The sequence below is a fragment of the Megascapheus bottae genome, chromosome 18 (genome assembly GCF_031878675.1).
Source record: "Megascapheus bottae isolate mThoBot1 chromosome 18, mThoBot2.hap1, whole genome shotgun sequence".
Classification (NCBI taxonomy): domain Eukaryota; kingdom Metazoa; phylum Chordata; class Mammalia; order Rodentia; family Geomyidae; genus Megascapheus; species Megascapheus bottae.
Window position 1 is genome coordinate 25,288,908 of NC_143526.1, and position 15,374 is coordinate 25,304,281.

The window sequence follows — 15,374 nt, forward strand, 5'->3', positions numbered from 1 at the left end:
TAGGCCAAACTCCCGGCCCCTCCAGTTGTTTTTCTATGTATGTGGTACCGAGCAATCAAACCCAGGTCTTCATGAGGAAAAAAAAAATACAAGTAGTGTAGAATACAATTTGAAAATTAAGTCTTCCTTTCCCCCATTTCCTTCATCTCACTTATTCTTAATAGTTTCTTGTGTATCCTTCCAGAAAAAGTTTATGCATATGCAGGTTTGTACCAGTGTCCATAAGTAAATATATACATGCAATGGCTTTCAATGTAATTGTTGCATTGATGATTTATGGGTGCCTTAATACATTTTCTTGAGGTGGTAGTACCTCTAACAGTGTGACATTTGATGTAACATTAAAACTTAGTACAGTAGATTTGCTTGTCGGGGAAACTTGGCAGATGAAAGTTCTTGTTAAATATTACTGCTTATGGCTATTCAGACAGTTTTCATTGCAGTTTATTTGGTGGCTGCTATTTTAATTCAAACTTAAATATTTAAATGTCTTAGAAAAGTTTAGAAATTTATGAATATTTCATGGTATTTGCATGTTGATTTACTAGGCATGTAGCATGAATGTGTGTCAGATAAAATAAATGTGAAGAATGCATGAAGGAAGTAGAACAGATGATGACATCTTGGCTGTCTCACAGCTTCCTCCCAGCTGCCTTCCAGGCCCTCATTGCCTGAATTAAAATCAAGCCAGGAAATGTAGCTCTGTGGTAGAGTGCTTGCCTAGCATGTGCAAAGTTAGTTACAAGGTTGATCAGAGCACTAGAGAGAAAAAAAAGAAAATGTCAAAATAGAAGAGCTGGGAGAGAGTGTTAGATACAAAGGGCTTTTCTGCATGGCAATTGTGATGCCTACCTATAACTCTTTATCATAAGTAAATTGAAACTATAGGCCTGTGTAATATAAACATTTATTCATAAAGTGAGTGGAGTTCATTTCTTTTCTCTTTTTTAATAGAAATTTGATGCTGATCCAGTTGAATTGTTTGAAATTCCAGTAAAGGAATTAACATTTGACCAACTCCAGTTGCTAAAGGTACTAAGAACAGCATACCATGAGAATGTTCCCTTAGCTCTAGTACTTCTTAGACTTGCCTCTTGTGTAATGTTATTCTATGCATACGATTGAATGTATATTCAGCATGCATAGATGAAGTAAAGGAAAAGTTTGTGCTGATTTGACTTTCTCCATCCAGGAACTAAGCAGGCCTGATATGTTCACTTAGTTTCTAAGAGCTAAAGAAAACTGATGAGTTTGAGGTCATATGGCTCTGCATTCATGAAGGTGCTTTGCATTAGAATTAGCCCTTCACATTCATAATCTTAGGTTGCTTCCTGTCTTCAGTAGCTCTTATAAAACTGATTCATGTACAATAAGCCTTTTATGTGATAGCTGGTATGTATTACTTTCTATGATCTTTGTATATTTTGTTATGCCTTGTTTATTTTTCACAATTCCTCTTCCCATTTTAAGATGTCTCAATAATTATAGCTTCTAAATTAAGAGTTTTTATATTTCCTACTTGCATGTTTCTGCTCATGAATTTGTATGTATGTACTACATATAGTGCTTAGTGCTTTTATTAAATTGCTAATTTTCCATTTTGCAAGTCTTTCTTAATGTGCTAGGTTTTCAACTTATGGTTATTTCATAAACCATCTCTTAAACTAAGGTGTTTTAAATTGCATCTTATGTGTGTGTTTTTTTAGCTTTCTCATGTGACTGCCCTAAAATCTAAAGATCGGAAAGGTACGTACAATATGGAAATACTTTTCATTTTGCAATTAGCATTGATATCTTCTTATTCACATAAAAATATCATGAGCCATTTGAGTGTAATTTCATTTTATGTGAAGGCTTTACATTAATTTTCAACTGAATATATGTCATGTGTTATGTAACTTACAGATCTGATAATCAGCTTTTTTATTTGACTTAGCTTTTCATTTCTAAAATTTTAACTTGATTTTTCAGAATTTCTGCAGGATTTTTTTGTGTGTGTGTTCTTTATTGAATTACTCTTTCTTGGGCCCGCCTTTGTATTTTGTTCAGATTTGTTATTTATATATGGCAGTATGGGAGCTTGAACACATCCTTTCGCTTGCTAGGCAACTACTGCTGAGCCAAGCATCCAGATCCAGCCTGACTCTTTTTGTAGTTTTGGGGTTTTTTGGGGGGCGGGGGGCGAGGTCATGGGGCTTGAACTCTGCCTGGGCAATGTCCTTAATGTCTTCTGGTCAAGGCTACCACCTTATCCTTGGGCCTGGGCAGTGTCCCTGAGCTCTTCAACTCAAGACTAGCGCCCTTCTCTTGAGCCAAGTCCCACTTCTCATTTTCTGGAGGTTAATTGGAAATAAAAATCTTAGGACAAAAACATGAGAAGGGGTATCAATGTGTGAGAAGCAGTGTACCTATTACCTGGCAAATGTAACTGTAACCCCTCTATATATTAATCTACAATTAACCTCTAGAAAAGGAGAAGTGGGGCTTGGCTCAAGGGCAGGGCGGTAGCCTGGAGCTGAAGAGCTCAGGGACAGTGCCCAAGCTGAGTTCAAGCCCCATGACCTGCAAAAAATAAATAAATATAAAGTAAAATAATAACTAAAAAAAAAAGGAGTCTCAAAGCCAGCCTGGGCTGGCTTTGAACCTCAGCCTCAGATGTCAGCCTCCTGAGTATATAGGATTACAGGCCTGAGCCACCATGCCTGGCACTGCCTGTGCTTCTCTGAGCCTCTATTTGACAGTGTGCCCCACCCCAGCAATATGGACACCCACACGTGCTCTCATCAAAGTTTAGGAAAAGATTGCAGCAACTCTTAATTGAGATTTTTTTTTTAATCATTTAAATTTAGAATCTGTGGTTGAAGAAGAAAGCTCCTTTTCTGAAAATCAGCCATTTCCTTCTCTTAAGATGGTAAGTTCCTTTGGAAAAACCAAGGCAGAGCCACCTTGTTCTCTAATCTCCTGAATATATTGTTCTCCTATTTGGGCACACACACACATACACACACAAAAAAGTGTTATCAAAAACCTCACTAATGTAAGTTTGTCATTGTGGTGTGTTTAGGTAAAACTTGATTTTTTGCATGGGATAACTGTTGCTTATTGCTCTTTAGTAGCAAGTACTTGCAAAGAAGAATAAAAATTCTCAGTGGGTTAATTTGATAGCAAATTCTCATATTTCTACATAAAAGGCCAGACAGGGCACAGGAAAGTGGGTGAGAGGATGATGACGATGGGAGAAGCATTTCCCTCATGTTTGAAGGCTATGCCTGAGAGTAGAGATATACATGTTCAAGTTGGTATTAGTACTAGCTGGGAGTGAAAAAAGCTAAGCAAGAATACCAGGCTTTGACTTCCAGCCCTAGTACTGGAACAACACAACAAAACCAAACCAGTATTGAAATCTGTCTCTTAGATTTGGAGAGAAATAGCATACTCCAATCAGAGAATAGTTTTTAGTACTCTCACTTCATAAAATGTGACACATCTTTAAAACTTTCACTCTGAAAACTGGCCTGTGTATTTAAAAGCTAGATAGCTCATGAAAGAATCCCTCAGATAGCTCCAGGAAAGCCTATATAGATGATAGGTCTACTTTCCCATTTCTTATCCCCCTTCCTCCAAACTTCTACTCACCTCACCATTTTTTGTTTGTTTTTTGTTTGGAGTTCTTTTTTTGGTCAGTCATGGGACTTGAACTCTGGGTGGGCGCTGTCCCTGAGCTCTTCAGCTCACCCTACCCCTTGAACCACAGCACCACTTCAGTTTTTTGGGGATTAATTGGAGATAAGAGTCTCGTGGACTTTTGTGCCCAGGCTGGCTTTGAACTGTGATACTCAGATCTCAGCCTCTTGAGTAGCTAGGATTACAGATGTAACCCACCAGCCCTCCACTCCCTCACCTTTATTTTCTTCTGACAATATAGGATACAGTAGATTTCCTAGTTGAAAGGCTTATGATTTCCATAATGATTTTTTGGAGGGGAAATAGAACATATTAGTGAATTTTAACAATGTATTGTCTGGTTGCTGTGAACTGAGTGCTATAAATTAGAAACTGTAAGCAATCTATGATAAAACTTCAGTTATGTACATTAGGGTTTTGGTATGCACCATTCAAGGAGTTAGCTCATTAAAGATTATCTCAAGTGGTTAAAGGTAAATTAAATATTAATAGTCACTCTTCCAAAAAGGATATCACATCTGAATGTCAGTGTCTTATACTTAGAATCCTAATAATGTAGGATCTAAAACCTGAGAATCACAGATGGGCATCAGCCTGGGCAGAAAGTCCATGTGGTGTACTGGTTTATGTGCTGTTCACAGAACAGACTATGGGCTAGATGCCAGGTCACCCCACTCCCAGGCTTTATCTTTTCTCCTGTATGCTTTATTTCCTATTATAAAATCAAATGCCAAATGTGTTATGTATGTTAACTGACTTTTTAAAAAATTGGAAGTACTGGATGTTTGGGCTCAGAGCCTTGCATTTGCTTGGAAGATACTCTACCACGAGCCACACCTAGCCCAGGTGCAGAAAATTATGAAGTTTTTAAATAGATACAAATGTCAAATTTGTTTTTCCTCAGCATATTATATATTGGTTTGGTGTTTAAAGATACATATGACAGTTTTTTGTAGGTTAATGATTAAGCTTTATATTTCACTTGCTTTTTTCCCCTTATGACTGCCAAACTAATCTGATTGCAAATTTCCAGATGATTTTCTTTAGATAAAAGAAAAGTTTACTTAAATAAGTGTGGTGATAGTCATTTGATGTATGGACCTCAGTGTGGTTTTTCAGTTGGGAATACTGTATTTCCTGCTTAGCAATGGTATTTGTTGAGCATTAGCACTACGTATTCAAAATAACCAAAAAGCCTAGTTTTTCATATAATTGTCTTAAAGTATATTAACACTTGAATGTAATACAGAAAACATGATGTCTTCTTGAATTCTTGCCTACAGTTTACCTTGGATGTTTAGAATGATGAAAAGAATTTTAGGTTAAATATCTATCATTGTGGTGATAGTTATTAATCATATTGGAAGCCACAGCTTAATTTGCTGTAATTATTACTTCCCAATTTAATATAATCAACCAGATTGTCAGTATATGAAAAAAATCATTATCTTTTTATATTGGAAACAAGACATTTTATTCTTACTAGTAGCATATGCTTACTGATTACTTTTTGTAATATTTCTGTTCTTTTTTTTCTAATTCTGCTGTCAATCTCACCCAAAACAAACAAAACTGTAGGTTTTAGAGTCTTTGCCAGAAGATGTAGGATTTAACATAGAAATAAAGTGGATATGCCAACAAAGGGTAAGTGATTCTGTATATATACTGTTATGTGAGTACTTTTAAAATTAATGATTCACTGGGCACGATGGCTCACATTTGTAATCCTAGCTTTTCAGGAGGCTGAGATCTGCGGATTACAATTCAAAGCCAGCTGGGCAAGTCTAAGACTCTTATCTCCAATTAACCACCAGAAAACCAGATATGGCTCTGTGGCTCAAGGGGTAGAGTGGTAGCCTTGAACTGAAAAGCTCAGGGACAACACCCAGGCCCAGAGTTGAAGCCCTTCAGCTGGGGAGGGAAAAAAAAAATTGTTAATGTGGGGCCGGGAGTTTGGCCTAGTGGTTAAAGTGCTTGCCTAGCATGCATGAAGACCTGGGTTCGATTCCTTAGTACCACATACATAGAAAAAAGCCGGAAGTGGTGCTGAGGCTCAAGTGGTAGAGCTCTAGCCTTGAGAAAGTCCAAGGACAGTGCTCAGGCCCTGAGCTCAAGCCCAGGACTGGCAAAAAAAAAAAAAAAAAAAAAATTGTTAACGTGTCATAAAAATTTCAGTAGGTGGGGCCCGGAGTTTGGCCTAGTGTGCATGAAGATGTGGGTTTGATTCTATGTATGTGCCACATACATAGAAAAGCCAGAAGTGGTGCTGTAGCTCAAGCAGCAGAGCACTAGCCTTGAGGAACAAGCCCAAGGACAGTGCTTAGCCCTGAGTTCAAGTCCCAGGACTGGCAAAAAAAAAAAAAAAAGAATTCAGTCTCTGTGTGTCATCTTATTTACATATTTAATAATGGTGTGCGGGTATACATATAAACTAGGCAATCAGTGGCCCTGTGGACCAAGGGGTAGGGCAGTAGCCTTGAGCTGAAGAGCTCAGGGACAGCACCCAGACCCAGAGTTCAAGCCCCATGACACACACACACAAAAGATACAATACAAAATAACATAATTATAATGAATATGTGTAGATCTCCTGTATATGTGAGGACTGTAAATAATTAATGCTTATCTGCACAGTCTGTGTGTCCCAGAATATCTTCTAGTATACCTTTAATATATTTTAAAGTTTTTAAACAGTGACTTGATGTATATATTTTTAGGGTTTCCCCACCCCCCTAGCACTGTGATTCTATAATGTAATGTTTAATGGCTTTTATTTTCACTTTTCTTCCTCCTAGGATGGAATATGGGATGGAAACTTGTCAACATATTTTGACATGAATCTGTTTTTGGATATAATTTTAAAAACTGTTTTAGAAAACTCTGGGAAGAGGAGAATAGTATTTTCTTCATTTGATGCAGATATCTGCACAATGTGAGTATTCTTGGAATGTTGTTAGGACCCAGTACAGTGATGGATGGAAGGTTGGAAAATGTCCACGGACTGATTTGTCCTGTCCCCCATCATGTTGCCCACGTTTTTTATGTCTCTTCCTTAGGTTTGTCCAGGTACCCTCCCCTCTACGCCTTGTGAGGGGTTGCAGCCTGTAAGCTCTAAGGGCTAACTTATTACCCACTTTTGATGATTATTTTTTCTTTTTTGTGGGGGGGGGGCAGAGGTCAATCCTTAAACATTAGGCCTGAGCACTGTCCCTGAGCTCTTCAGCTCAAGGCTAGTGCTCTACCACTTTGGCTCAGAGTGCCACTTCTGGTTTTTTGGTGGCTAATTGGAAATATGAGTCTCACAGATTTTGGTACCAAGGTGGCTTTAAACCCCCATCCTCAGATCTCAGCCTTCTGAGTAGCAAGGGTTAAAGGCATGAGCCACCAGTGCTTGGCTGATTATTTTAACTCTAGAATAAAAAAAAATTGTTACATTTTTATGTTTTGATGAAAAGACAACATATGCTAATAGTGATTATAGCTGAATAATGATTTAAAATTTGTTTATATTATTTTCTCATACATAAAAATAGAACATTATGGTTGTCTTCCTACAAAAAAAAGTATTCTATAATTTTTTTTTTAGGGTTCGTCAAAAGCAGAATAAATACCCCATATTATTTTTGACTCAAGGAAAATCTGATATTTACCCTGAACTAATGGACCTCAGATGTCGAACAACCCCCATTGCAATGAGCTTTGCACAGTTCGAAAATATTCTGGTAAATTTGAATTTTTATTTTTTAATTTCCTATTATTCAGTAGTAAATAAGATTTCATATTATTTTGCACAGCTGATGTTTAAGATTTTGACTTACATGTAACAAGTAGCTAGCTCTGCTTAGAAATGAGAATGAATGCACATTAATTTGTTTATAAATTATATATATTAAATTTTGCGAATGTATATGAAATAGCTATTAAGTAGAATAAACAAGCTGTAAGAAGAAATTATAACATTTTTGTGCTCTAAGCCACCATTAATACTTAATATATTACTTTTTTGTAACAACTCTTTTTGGTAACAATTTCCTTTTTTGTAAAAATTTCCTTTTAGGGGATAAATGCACATACTGAAGACCTCCTCAGGAACCCATCCTATATCCAAGAGGCAAAAGCTAAGGGACTAGTCATATTCTGTTGGGGTGATGATACCAATGATCCTGAAAACAGAAGGAAATTGAAGGAATTTGGAGTTAATGGTCTAATTTATGATAGGTATTTGTTTTTCGTAAAAAATTTCAATGGAATACTAGAAAAAGTGTAGCTTTGGTTTTATAAAATTACAAATAAACTTAAGCTAACTTTGGAAGTATATCAGAATCATAAAAGATGGCCAATCCCTGACCCAGATGTTTTAAGCCATATTGGAGTGAGGGTAGCTGTCTGCCTGACCTGTTTTCTCTACCTTCTTTCTCGTTACTGTCTTTACAATTCTGTATCCCCCTGCTCTCCCCCCCTCTGCTCCCCACTTTACACACAATGTTGTATGTCTCAAATTTAGGTCTTTTCCCCTGGCTTGAGTTCATGCCAGTCCTGGTGCTTGAATTTGAGACCTGGCCAAATTTAAGCTTTTATGTCCATTTCTACTACCATCTTGATTTTGACATAAATGGCTCCTGTTCAAGTCCCTATTCAACTGTTCTTTATCTGGTTGTTCTTACTGGCTCTGGGGTATAAAGATGTGTGTGTGGAAAAGACATCCACTTACTGTGTTCACTGTTGCCCATCTCAACTAAGCCTCTGTTATCTCCCATGTGCATTGATGTAGCTTGGCCCTTGTACCTATCTTTAACTATACTTCCAGTTTGTTCTCATAACTAACTGCAGCCAGAGGGAGTTTTTTAAAATCTAGGCCAGATCATTTTGTTATTAAAATCCCTCCCATGTCCTCTGGAGGAGAGAAGTCTTTATAAGGCTCTGATCCTCTTCCTTCCAGATTCTTGTTCTACCTCCCAACCTTCTAACCTTTCATTCAAAACATTTGCCTATCTGCTGTTTCTCTTTTCTTCAGAGAAAGATTTCTGCCAAGCCTGGGATGTTACCTCAGAGAGGGCTTCCTGAAATAACCCAACTGAAATAGCAGCCTGGATTCACAGTGTGTTTCCTGACTTTGTTCCATATCATTTACTACCACCTGACACATGCCCTATGAATAATATGATGCTTATCTGTTTTTCTCTCTGGCCTCTCTCCTCTGGCTCCATGTGCACATAAACACCCGCACCCCCTGGCCTGATGCACACACACAGATGAGGACTTGAGCTAAATAAGCGAAGGCATTTTTCCTGCTGTGATCACTGTCTCCAGAGGCCTGGATAGGCTAAGAACTCAAAATTTACTCTGGTTCTGGGTTTTTTGTTTTTATTATGTTTTTGTTTTTAATATCTTTCTGGTATAGGTTTCACAACCACCAGTTCTTTAACATAAAGAACCTAAAACTGGTTCTGGGTTAGAATGTTGTTTATTTGCTGGTGGAATTATAGGCATGTAGTCTTAGGCAAAGAGGAAATGATACATTCATAGTCCACTTAAACACTGTCCTAGGATTTAGTTCACATTATTCTTTGTTCTACAAAGTGATATCACTTATTTAATAAAGCTTTTCCCCTCATTGTTGTGTGAATTAGTCTGGTTTTTAAATTGTAGTCCAGCTACTGCCCGCCTTTTAACATATTTGGTTATTTTTGCATAAAATACTATAACCTATGTGTTTTTAATAGTTGTTTTCTAAGTGCAAGTTAAAATTTTAAGTGAATAATTTAGGTAAGTGTATGGAGGAAGGAACAGCCACACATTTTCAGGCAAGGAAAATGTAATGTGAGATTATATAGTATGTAGCTTTTTAGTTGAATCCTTCACCTCAGGGACCTTGATTAGAATCAGGTGTTTATATACAGTAGAGAACAGAAAGTTACTATATGACAATGTAACAAGTTCTTCCTGTCTGGTCTCTTTAAAGAGAAATAACTTAGTAGGAATTTTGATAATGGTTAAAATGACTGTTAGGATTTTCAATTTAGACTTAAAAAATCCTGAACTGGGGTTCGGTGGAGTTTCAGGGGTATAGGATTTTGAGACTGTACAGCCTAGTATTGATCTCAAAGTCTGATATAAGGCAAGGTGGATTATAGTACAACAGATGTTTACTTATGAAAATTGTATTTTAAAATATAACGAAAGTACTTCATGTATACATCTAAAATTTCCTTAGCCCCTCCCCCCAAAAAAACAATTTCAATATGTCTTCCCAAGTCTCCACCTCTTAAAATGTTTTCTTGTATGCATGTTTGTAAATTTAAGTTCTGAGAGGTTAGTGGTTTGGAGCATTTGATGCATTTAGAAGAGGTATAGTGAGTATTTTAGGTATTTGAAAGTAATTTTCTCAGCTGGTGCTAGAGGTACGTACCTGAAATTCTAATCTACTAGAGAGACTGAGATCTGAGTATCATATTTCTTAGCCCCATCAGGAATGTCTTATTTTCAATTAAACAAAATTAATCCTAAGAAGCTAGAAGAGGAACTGTGGCTTAAGTTGAAGAATGCTAGCATTGACCAAAAGAGCTCAGGGGCAGCACCCAGGCCCTGTATTCATGGACTGGCACAACATTTTTTTTCCCCCTTTACAGAGACATTAAAACAGTAAATTTTAAATACCTGACACGAACTTTTTTTGTTTCTAGTATTTTGTTTGATTTCCCTTTTCAAATGATTATATAATTTTGTTATCAGAGATAGTACTGGCCAAACAGGAAGCTGCCTCTGTTTCCCTTGTACTTGTAGAACTAGGAAATATGGCTCATTGGCAGAGTTTTCTCCTAACATGTGTTTGGCCAAAAAGAACTATAGTGATGTGCAGCATGGCTGCCTAGATGCTGGCCTGACCGACGGGAATATTCCCCTAAGGTGAAAGGCTTCTCAGAACACATACTCCTGTTAACAGGACATCCTTCATAAACATGGGGGGCATACATGTTCTCCTGAGAGACAGGAACATGGTATACACCGTGTTTGTTCTTCCTGTAGCCTCTAGTTATCTAGTTAACTTGAGAAAGGAAGATATAGAAAGTAATTGTTTTTAAATCTTTTATATCTGGAAGTGTTGTTACTAGATTCATTTTGCACAAGATATAATTTCCCATTCAAATTTGGTCAGTATTTCCCTGTCATTTTTCCACTTGGTGCATTGACCTTGAGGACTGTGAAGCCATATTGGTTGCTAGTCCCTAAGTAATCGGGGAGCTGGGAGAATTTCTGTTAGCAGTTTCCAGTGAATCTATTTTTTGTTCTGGGCACTAGGTAGCTCCTTTAGCTTTATCAATACTTAGCCCAAAACTTATATCTGTTTTCTAGTGTTCACATTTTTTTTTTTTGTCTCCAGTTTTTGCATGGTTTTTGTATTTGTGTTGGGCGTGGGGTTTATTGGCCTGGGTATTGTCCCTGAGCTTTTTTGCTCAAAGGCTAGTATTCTGCCGCTCAAGTGGTAGATACACAGCTTGATTTCAAGCATTTTTTTTAATTAAAGAATTTATTAACATTGATTTTTTTACATCATATTTCAAATGTCATGTTTAACAAATAGTCACTTAGGTTTTAGAACATAAAATTAAGCTGAGGCTTTGTGTGTCATAGATGCATATTAATCTGTAATGAAACATGTCTATAGAGTATATAGCCCATTGTAAAATTTTATATTTATGCAGTTATGTTTTTGATTGAAAATTGGGATTAAGTATTTCATGGACTTGGCTGCCTGAGCTGACTTTGAACCGTGATCCTCAGATCTCCCCCATAGCTCAGAGGCATCAGCCACCAGTGCCCAGCTCTCATACTTTTTTTGTGTGTCACGTGTTTTTCTTCCCTTCTTTCTCTGTGTGTGCGTGCATGTGTGTGCGCGCGCGAGCACCTGCTCATCTAGGGCTTGAACTCAGGGCCTGGGCGCTGCCCCTGAGTTTTCGCACTCAAGGCTACCACTCTACCACCTGAGCCACAGCTCCACTTCTAGTTTTTTGGTAGTTACCTGGAGATTTAAAAAAAATGCACCAACTTTCCTGTCTGGGCTAACTTTGAACCACAATCTTCATATCTCACTCTCACATGTAGCTAGTACTATAGATGTGAGCAACTGGCACTAGCTCAGAAGTTACTTCCTTTTTTTTCCCTTTTTTTTCCCCTGTATTTTACTTCAGTGCTAGGCATCAAAACCACTGGGCAAGTAAATGTTTTATCACTGAACCACACCCTGAGATCTACTTTTTTTCCCCCCCAAGTCCTGGGGCTTGAGTTAAGGGCTTGAGCACTGTCCTTGTGCTTTCTCAAGGGTTGAACTCTACCACTTGAGCTTTTTCTGTGTATGTGGTACATACCAAGGAATTGAACCCAGTGCTTCTGTGCATGCTTGTTGAGCATTCTATCACTAGGCTACACTCCCCTGTACTTACTTTTTTTTTTTTGGTTGGTTGGTTGTGGGGCTTGGATTCTGGGCCTGTGCATTGTCTCTGAGCTCTTCAGCTCAAGACTACCGCCCTATCCCTTGAGCCAAAGTGCTACTTGAAGTTAATTGGAGATAAGAGTTTCATGGACTTAAGTGCCCAGGTTTACTTTGAACCGTGATCCTCAGATCTTAGCCTCCTGAGTAGCTAGGATTGTGGGTGTGAGTCACCTTGCCCGGCTGTATTTACTTTTAACTATCAGAAAGTCTTACAGTCATATGTTTAATAGAGTCCGTGTGTTTATTATCTTAGACACTTCATCCCTCTTAGGATGTCACAAAGATTCTCTTGCAGTGCCCTGCATAATTAGCTTTCACAGTGTGGCATGCCAGGCAAACTCTTATGCTTGACAGCAGTGCTAGGGTTCTTTCGGATCCATTTTGGGTCTTGATCTTTATTGACTTTGAAGTCAGAACTGTGTATGAGTTCTGGCTCTTACAAGCTTTCCATCTGTAAAAGGTAGCATTGCCAAATGAGTGACTTAGAGAACAGATAATTTCAGAATAATTAATACACTTTGGATTTGATTTTCTGGTTTAATTGCTGTGTTATCAGGGATACAAAAGAAAAACGATGCTATTCTGCATTTTTTTAGATAGGCCAAGAAGAAAATGGGTTTTGTTTTGTTTGTAGTTTTTATTTGGTCAGTCATGGAGTTTGAACTGGGGCACTGTTCCTGCTCAAGGCTAAAGCTCTACCACTTTGAGTCACATTGCCACTTTTGGTTTTCTTGGTGGTTAATAGGAGATAAGAGTCACGGACTTTCAGCTTCCTGAGTAGCTAAGTTTACAGGTGTGAGCCAATAGCACCTGGCAGAAAATGATTTTTAAATAAAGTTGATGTTTTTATCTTTAGAAACTAAAGAAAAGCTCTGAAATGTGGGTGTTCCAGGCATCTTGTGCATGAATTCGCTTGAAAAGGTTAAGTCAGGCAGTTTTAAATCCTAAAATTGCACTATTTTATGTGTTTTGTGTTTGTTTCACCATAGGATATATGATTGGATGCCTGAACAGCCAAATATATTCCAAGTGGAGCAATTGGAACGCCTGAAGCAAGAATTACCAGAGCTTAAGAGTTGTTTGTGTCCCACTGTTAGCCGCTTTGTCCCCTCTTCTCTGTGTGGGGAGACTGATATTCATGTGGATGCCAACGGCATTGATAATGTGGAGAATGCTTAGTGGTTATTGAACAGAGGCCATTTGGGGGCATGCATGTTCTTCTGGGTATCACATTTTCATCACTGAGCATTATTAATGACTTGTGGGTTTTTCAGTCCAACAAAGCAATAATGAAGTATTTTATTCTTTCACTACAGTTCTTGCAAGAATTTCCAGTATGCTATTTAAATCACTTGGCCAGGTATAATTACCAGTCACTCTCTGAACAATGAGAAAATGTATTGGTAACTCGTAAACTAAAGCCTATAATGTTAAACAGATCTTAAAAAGCCTAGCACTTTGAAATAAACTATTAAAATATCTCATTATTTACACTTAGAACTTCTCATTTTGATCAGGTCTGAAGTCTTTAGCACTTGAAGAAAATGACTATGCATAATTATACCTGACCATGGAAATACAAGTACCTCAAATTCATGCATTTGCACTGGCTATTTCACCTGCGCAAATCTTGTGCCATCTGTGTACGTAGCTGTTTCTACATGGGCTGACACACACATGTCCCATTTTCATTCAGTATGAACCTTAAGGCTGCTGCCATTTTTCCGCTTAACCAAACTAGCCTGAAGGTAAACCTTGAAACTTGTTTCATAAGTCTTTCAAAAGTTGCTTTGTATAAATGTTAAAATTCTGAAATGCTGCAGGGTAATTTAACGTATAAAATAGTAAGCAGTATGTATAACATACTTAATAGAGTAGATCACAATATAAGTTGGATTTGTGCATGTATTAGGGTTTAAGCATGAAATTGTACACGTTTACTGTTAAATCCTTGCATCTGTGGTGCTAGGTGAGTGTAAGAAGATGTCAAGGACTGAAAATATTTGGTTGCCTAAAGTTAAAGCCCATTCATAGGCACTTTAAATATGCGTATAGCGCCTCATGACCTATTCCACATTGTTGCTATGGGGCTTTGTTTTGGGTGTGTTGTACAGTAGTTAAATGTTCATTCAGAAAAATAAATGTCCTGAATTCTTACATTGGTATTCTTTATTGATTAATATATCATGCATGTAATTTATCTAGGAGTGTAGAATATCTTACTATATATCTATGCATGTTTTTCGGATTGTACTAAAGTTTCTTTCATTAGAAGCAGATTGTAATGACAATAACTGTAACTTAAGAATGAATGTTAAATAAAATGACAGATTTATTTTATTATTAAATGAAATTCCCAGAAGGTGTCACTTTTGTAGAATGGTTTTGTAAAGTTATTCTGAGAAACAAATTTAGTATTGACCCAAAGCAATGGATTTTTTTCATGTCTACGTTTCCTATTCTTCCCAAGGCCGTTTATCCATGTATTGACATGGTAGTAGTAGAGAATGTTGACTTGAAATTGTTATTCTATTTTTTTTTCAAGCCAAGAAATGGAAGCTTTGGTCCAATCTTATTTGTAACACTAATGCTTGGTGGAAAAAAACATTTAGGAAATGGAGGCTTCTGCAAGGGTACTGTATACTTTCCCACACTGAATGAGATGGTTAACATTTTGGTCTGGATTAGGTACTTTCAGAAACTGAGGAAGTTGTCTTCATCTGCAACCTTTGTGTACATTACAGTGGCCATTCCCTTATGAGAAGGCCACCCACATACCCGCATTTCTGGCTATGTCCCAGTGCCCCTAGGTTCCTTTCCACTGCCATTTCCTAAAGTCTGGAGAGCAAGCAGGAGATCTGTTAGGAATGGCTGATCAGAACTGCTGTGCGCAGCTGGCTGCTTGCTTCCTTAGAAACCAGTGTTAGTAGGTGATTGTTTCTGTAGGACTACTTTCAGGCATAGCTGTCATTTTCCTCTGCTCCAGCCACTCTGTGGCTTTACTGGAATTTCGCTGCTTCTGTCGGATGTTGTAGCCGATGGCTCTGCCACCTACTCAACCTCACCTCAATAATCCGTGTGACACTAGCCTGCCTGCACAGGCTGTCTGTGCCCACATTTCCTTTGTCTGGAAGCCTCGCCGCTCCCTTTTTCCCTGTGACACTTCTCAAGACATTCACCATCAAAGGGAGGAACCTGT

At 37.8% G+C, this 15,374-nt stretch overlaps 1 protein-coding gene across 3 annotated transcripts in view; it reads left to right on the forward strand.

Moving 5' to 3' along the window:
* Gpcpd1 (glycerophosphocholine phosphodiesterase 1) overlaps positions 1-14,541 on the forward strand; it is a 51,914-nt gene extending 37,373 nt beyond the window's left edge. For 2 of the 3 annotated variants that reach the window (XM_090352027.1, XM_090352029.1), the window contains 8 exons: positions 955-1,032; positions 1,707-1,746; positions 2,850-2,911; positions 5,263-5,328; positions 6,480-6,616; positions 7,271-7,406; positions 7,742-7,902; positions 13,165-14,541. In XM_090352027.1, coding sequence (XP_090208153.1) covers positions 955-1,032; positions 1,707-1,746; positions 2,850-2,911; positions 5,263-5,328; positions 6,480-6,616; positions 7,271-7,406; positions 7,742-7,902; positions 13,165-13,354 — 870 coding nt within the window. In that variant the 3' untranslated portion in view covers positions 13,355-14,541. Of the gene's footprint in view, positions 1-954; positions 1,033-1,706; positions 1,747-2,849; positions 2,912-5,262; positions 5,329-6,479; positions 6,617-7,270; positions 7,407-7,741; positions 7,903-8,698; positions 8,946-13,164 lie in introns of those variants that run through there. The other variant, XM_090352028.1, reaches the window with a different exon arrangement.
* The last annotated feature ends 833 nt before the right edge of the window (positions 14,542-15,374 follow it).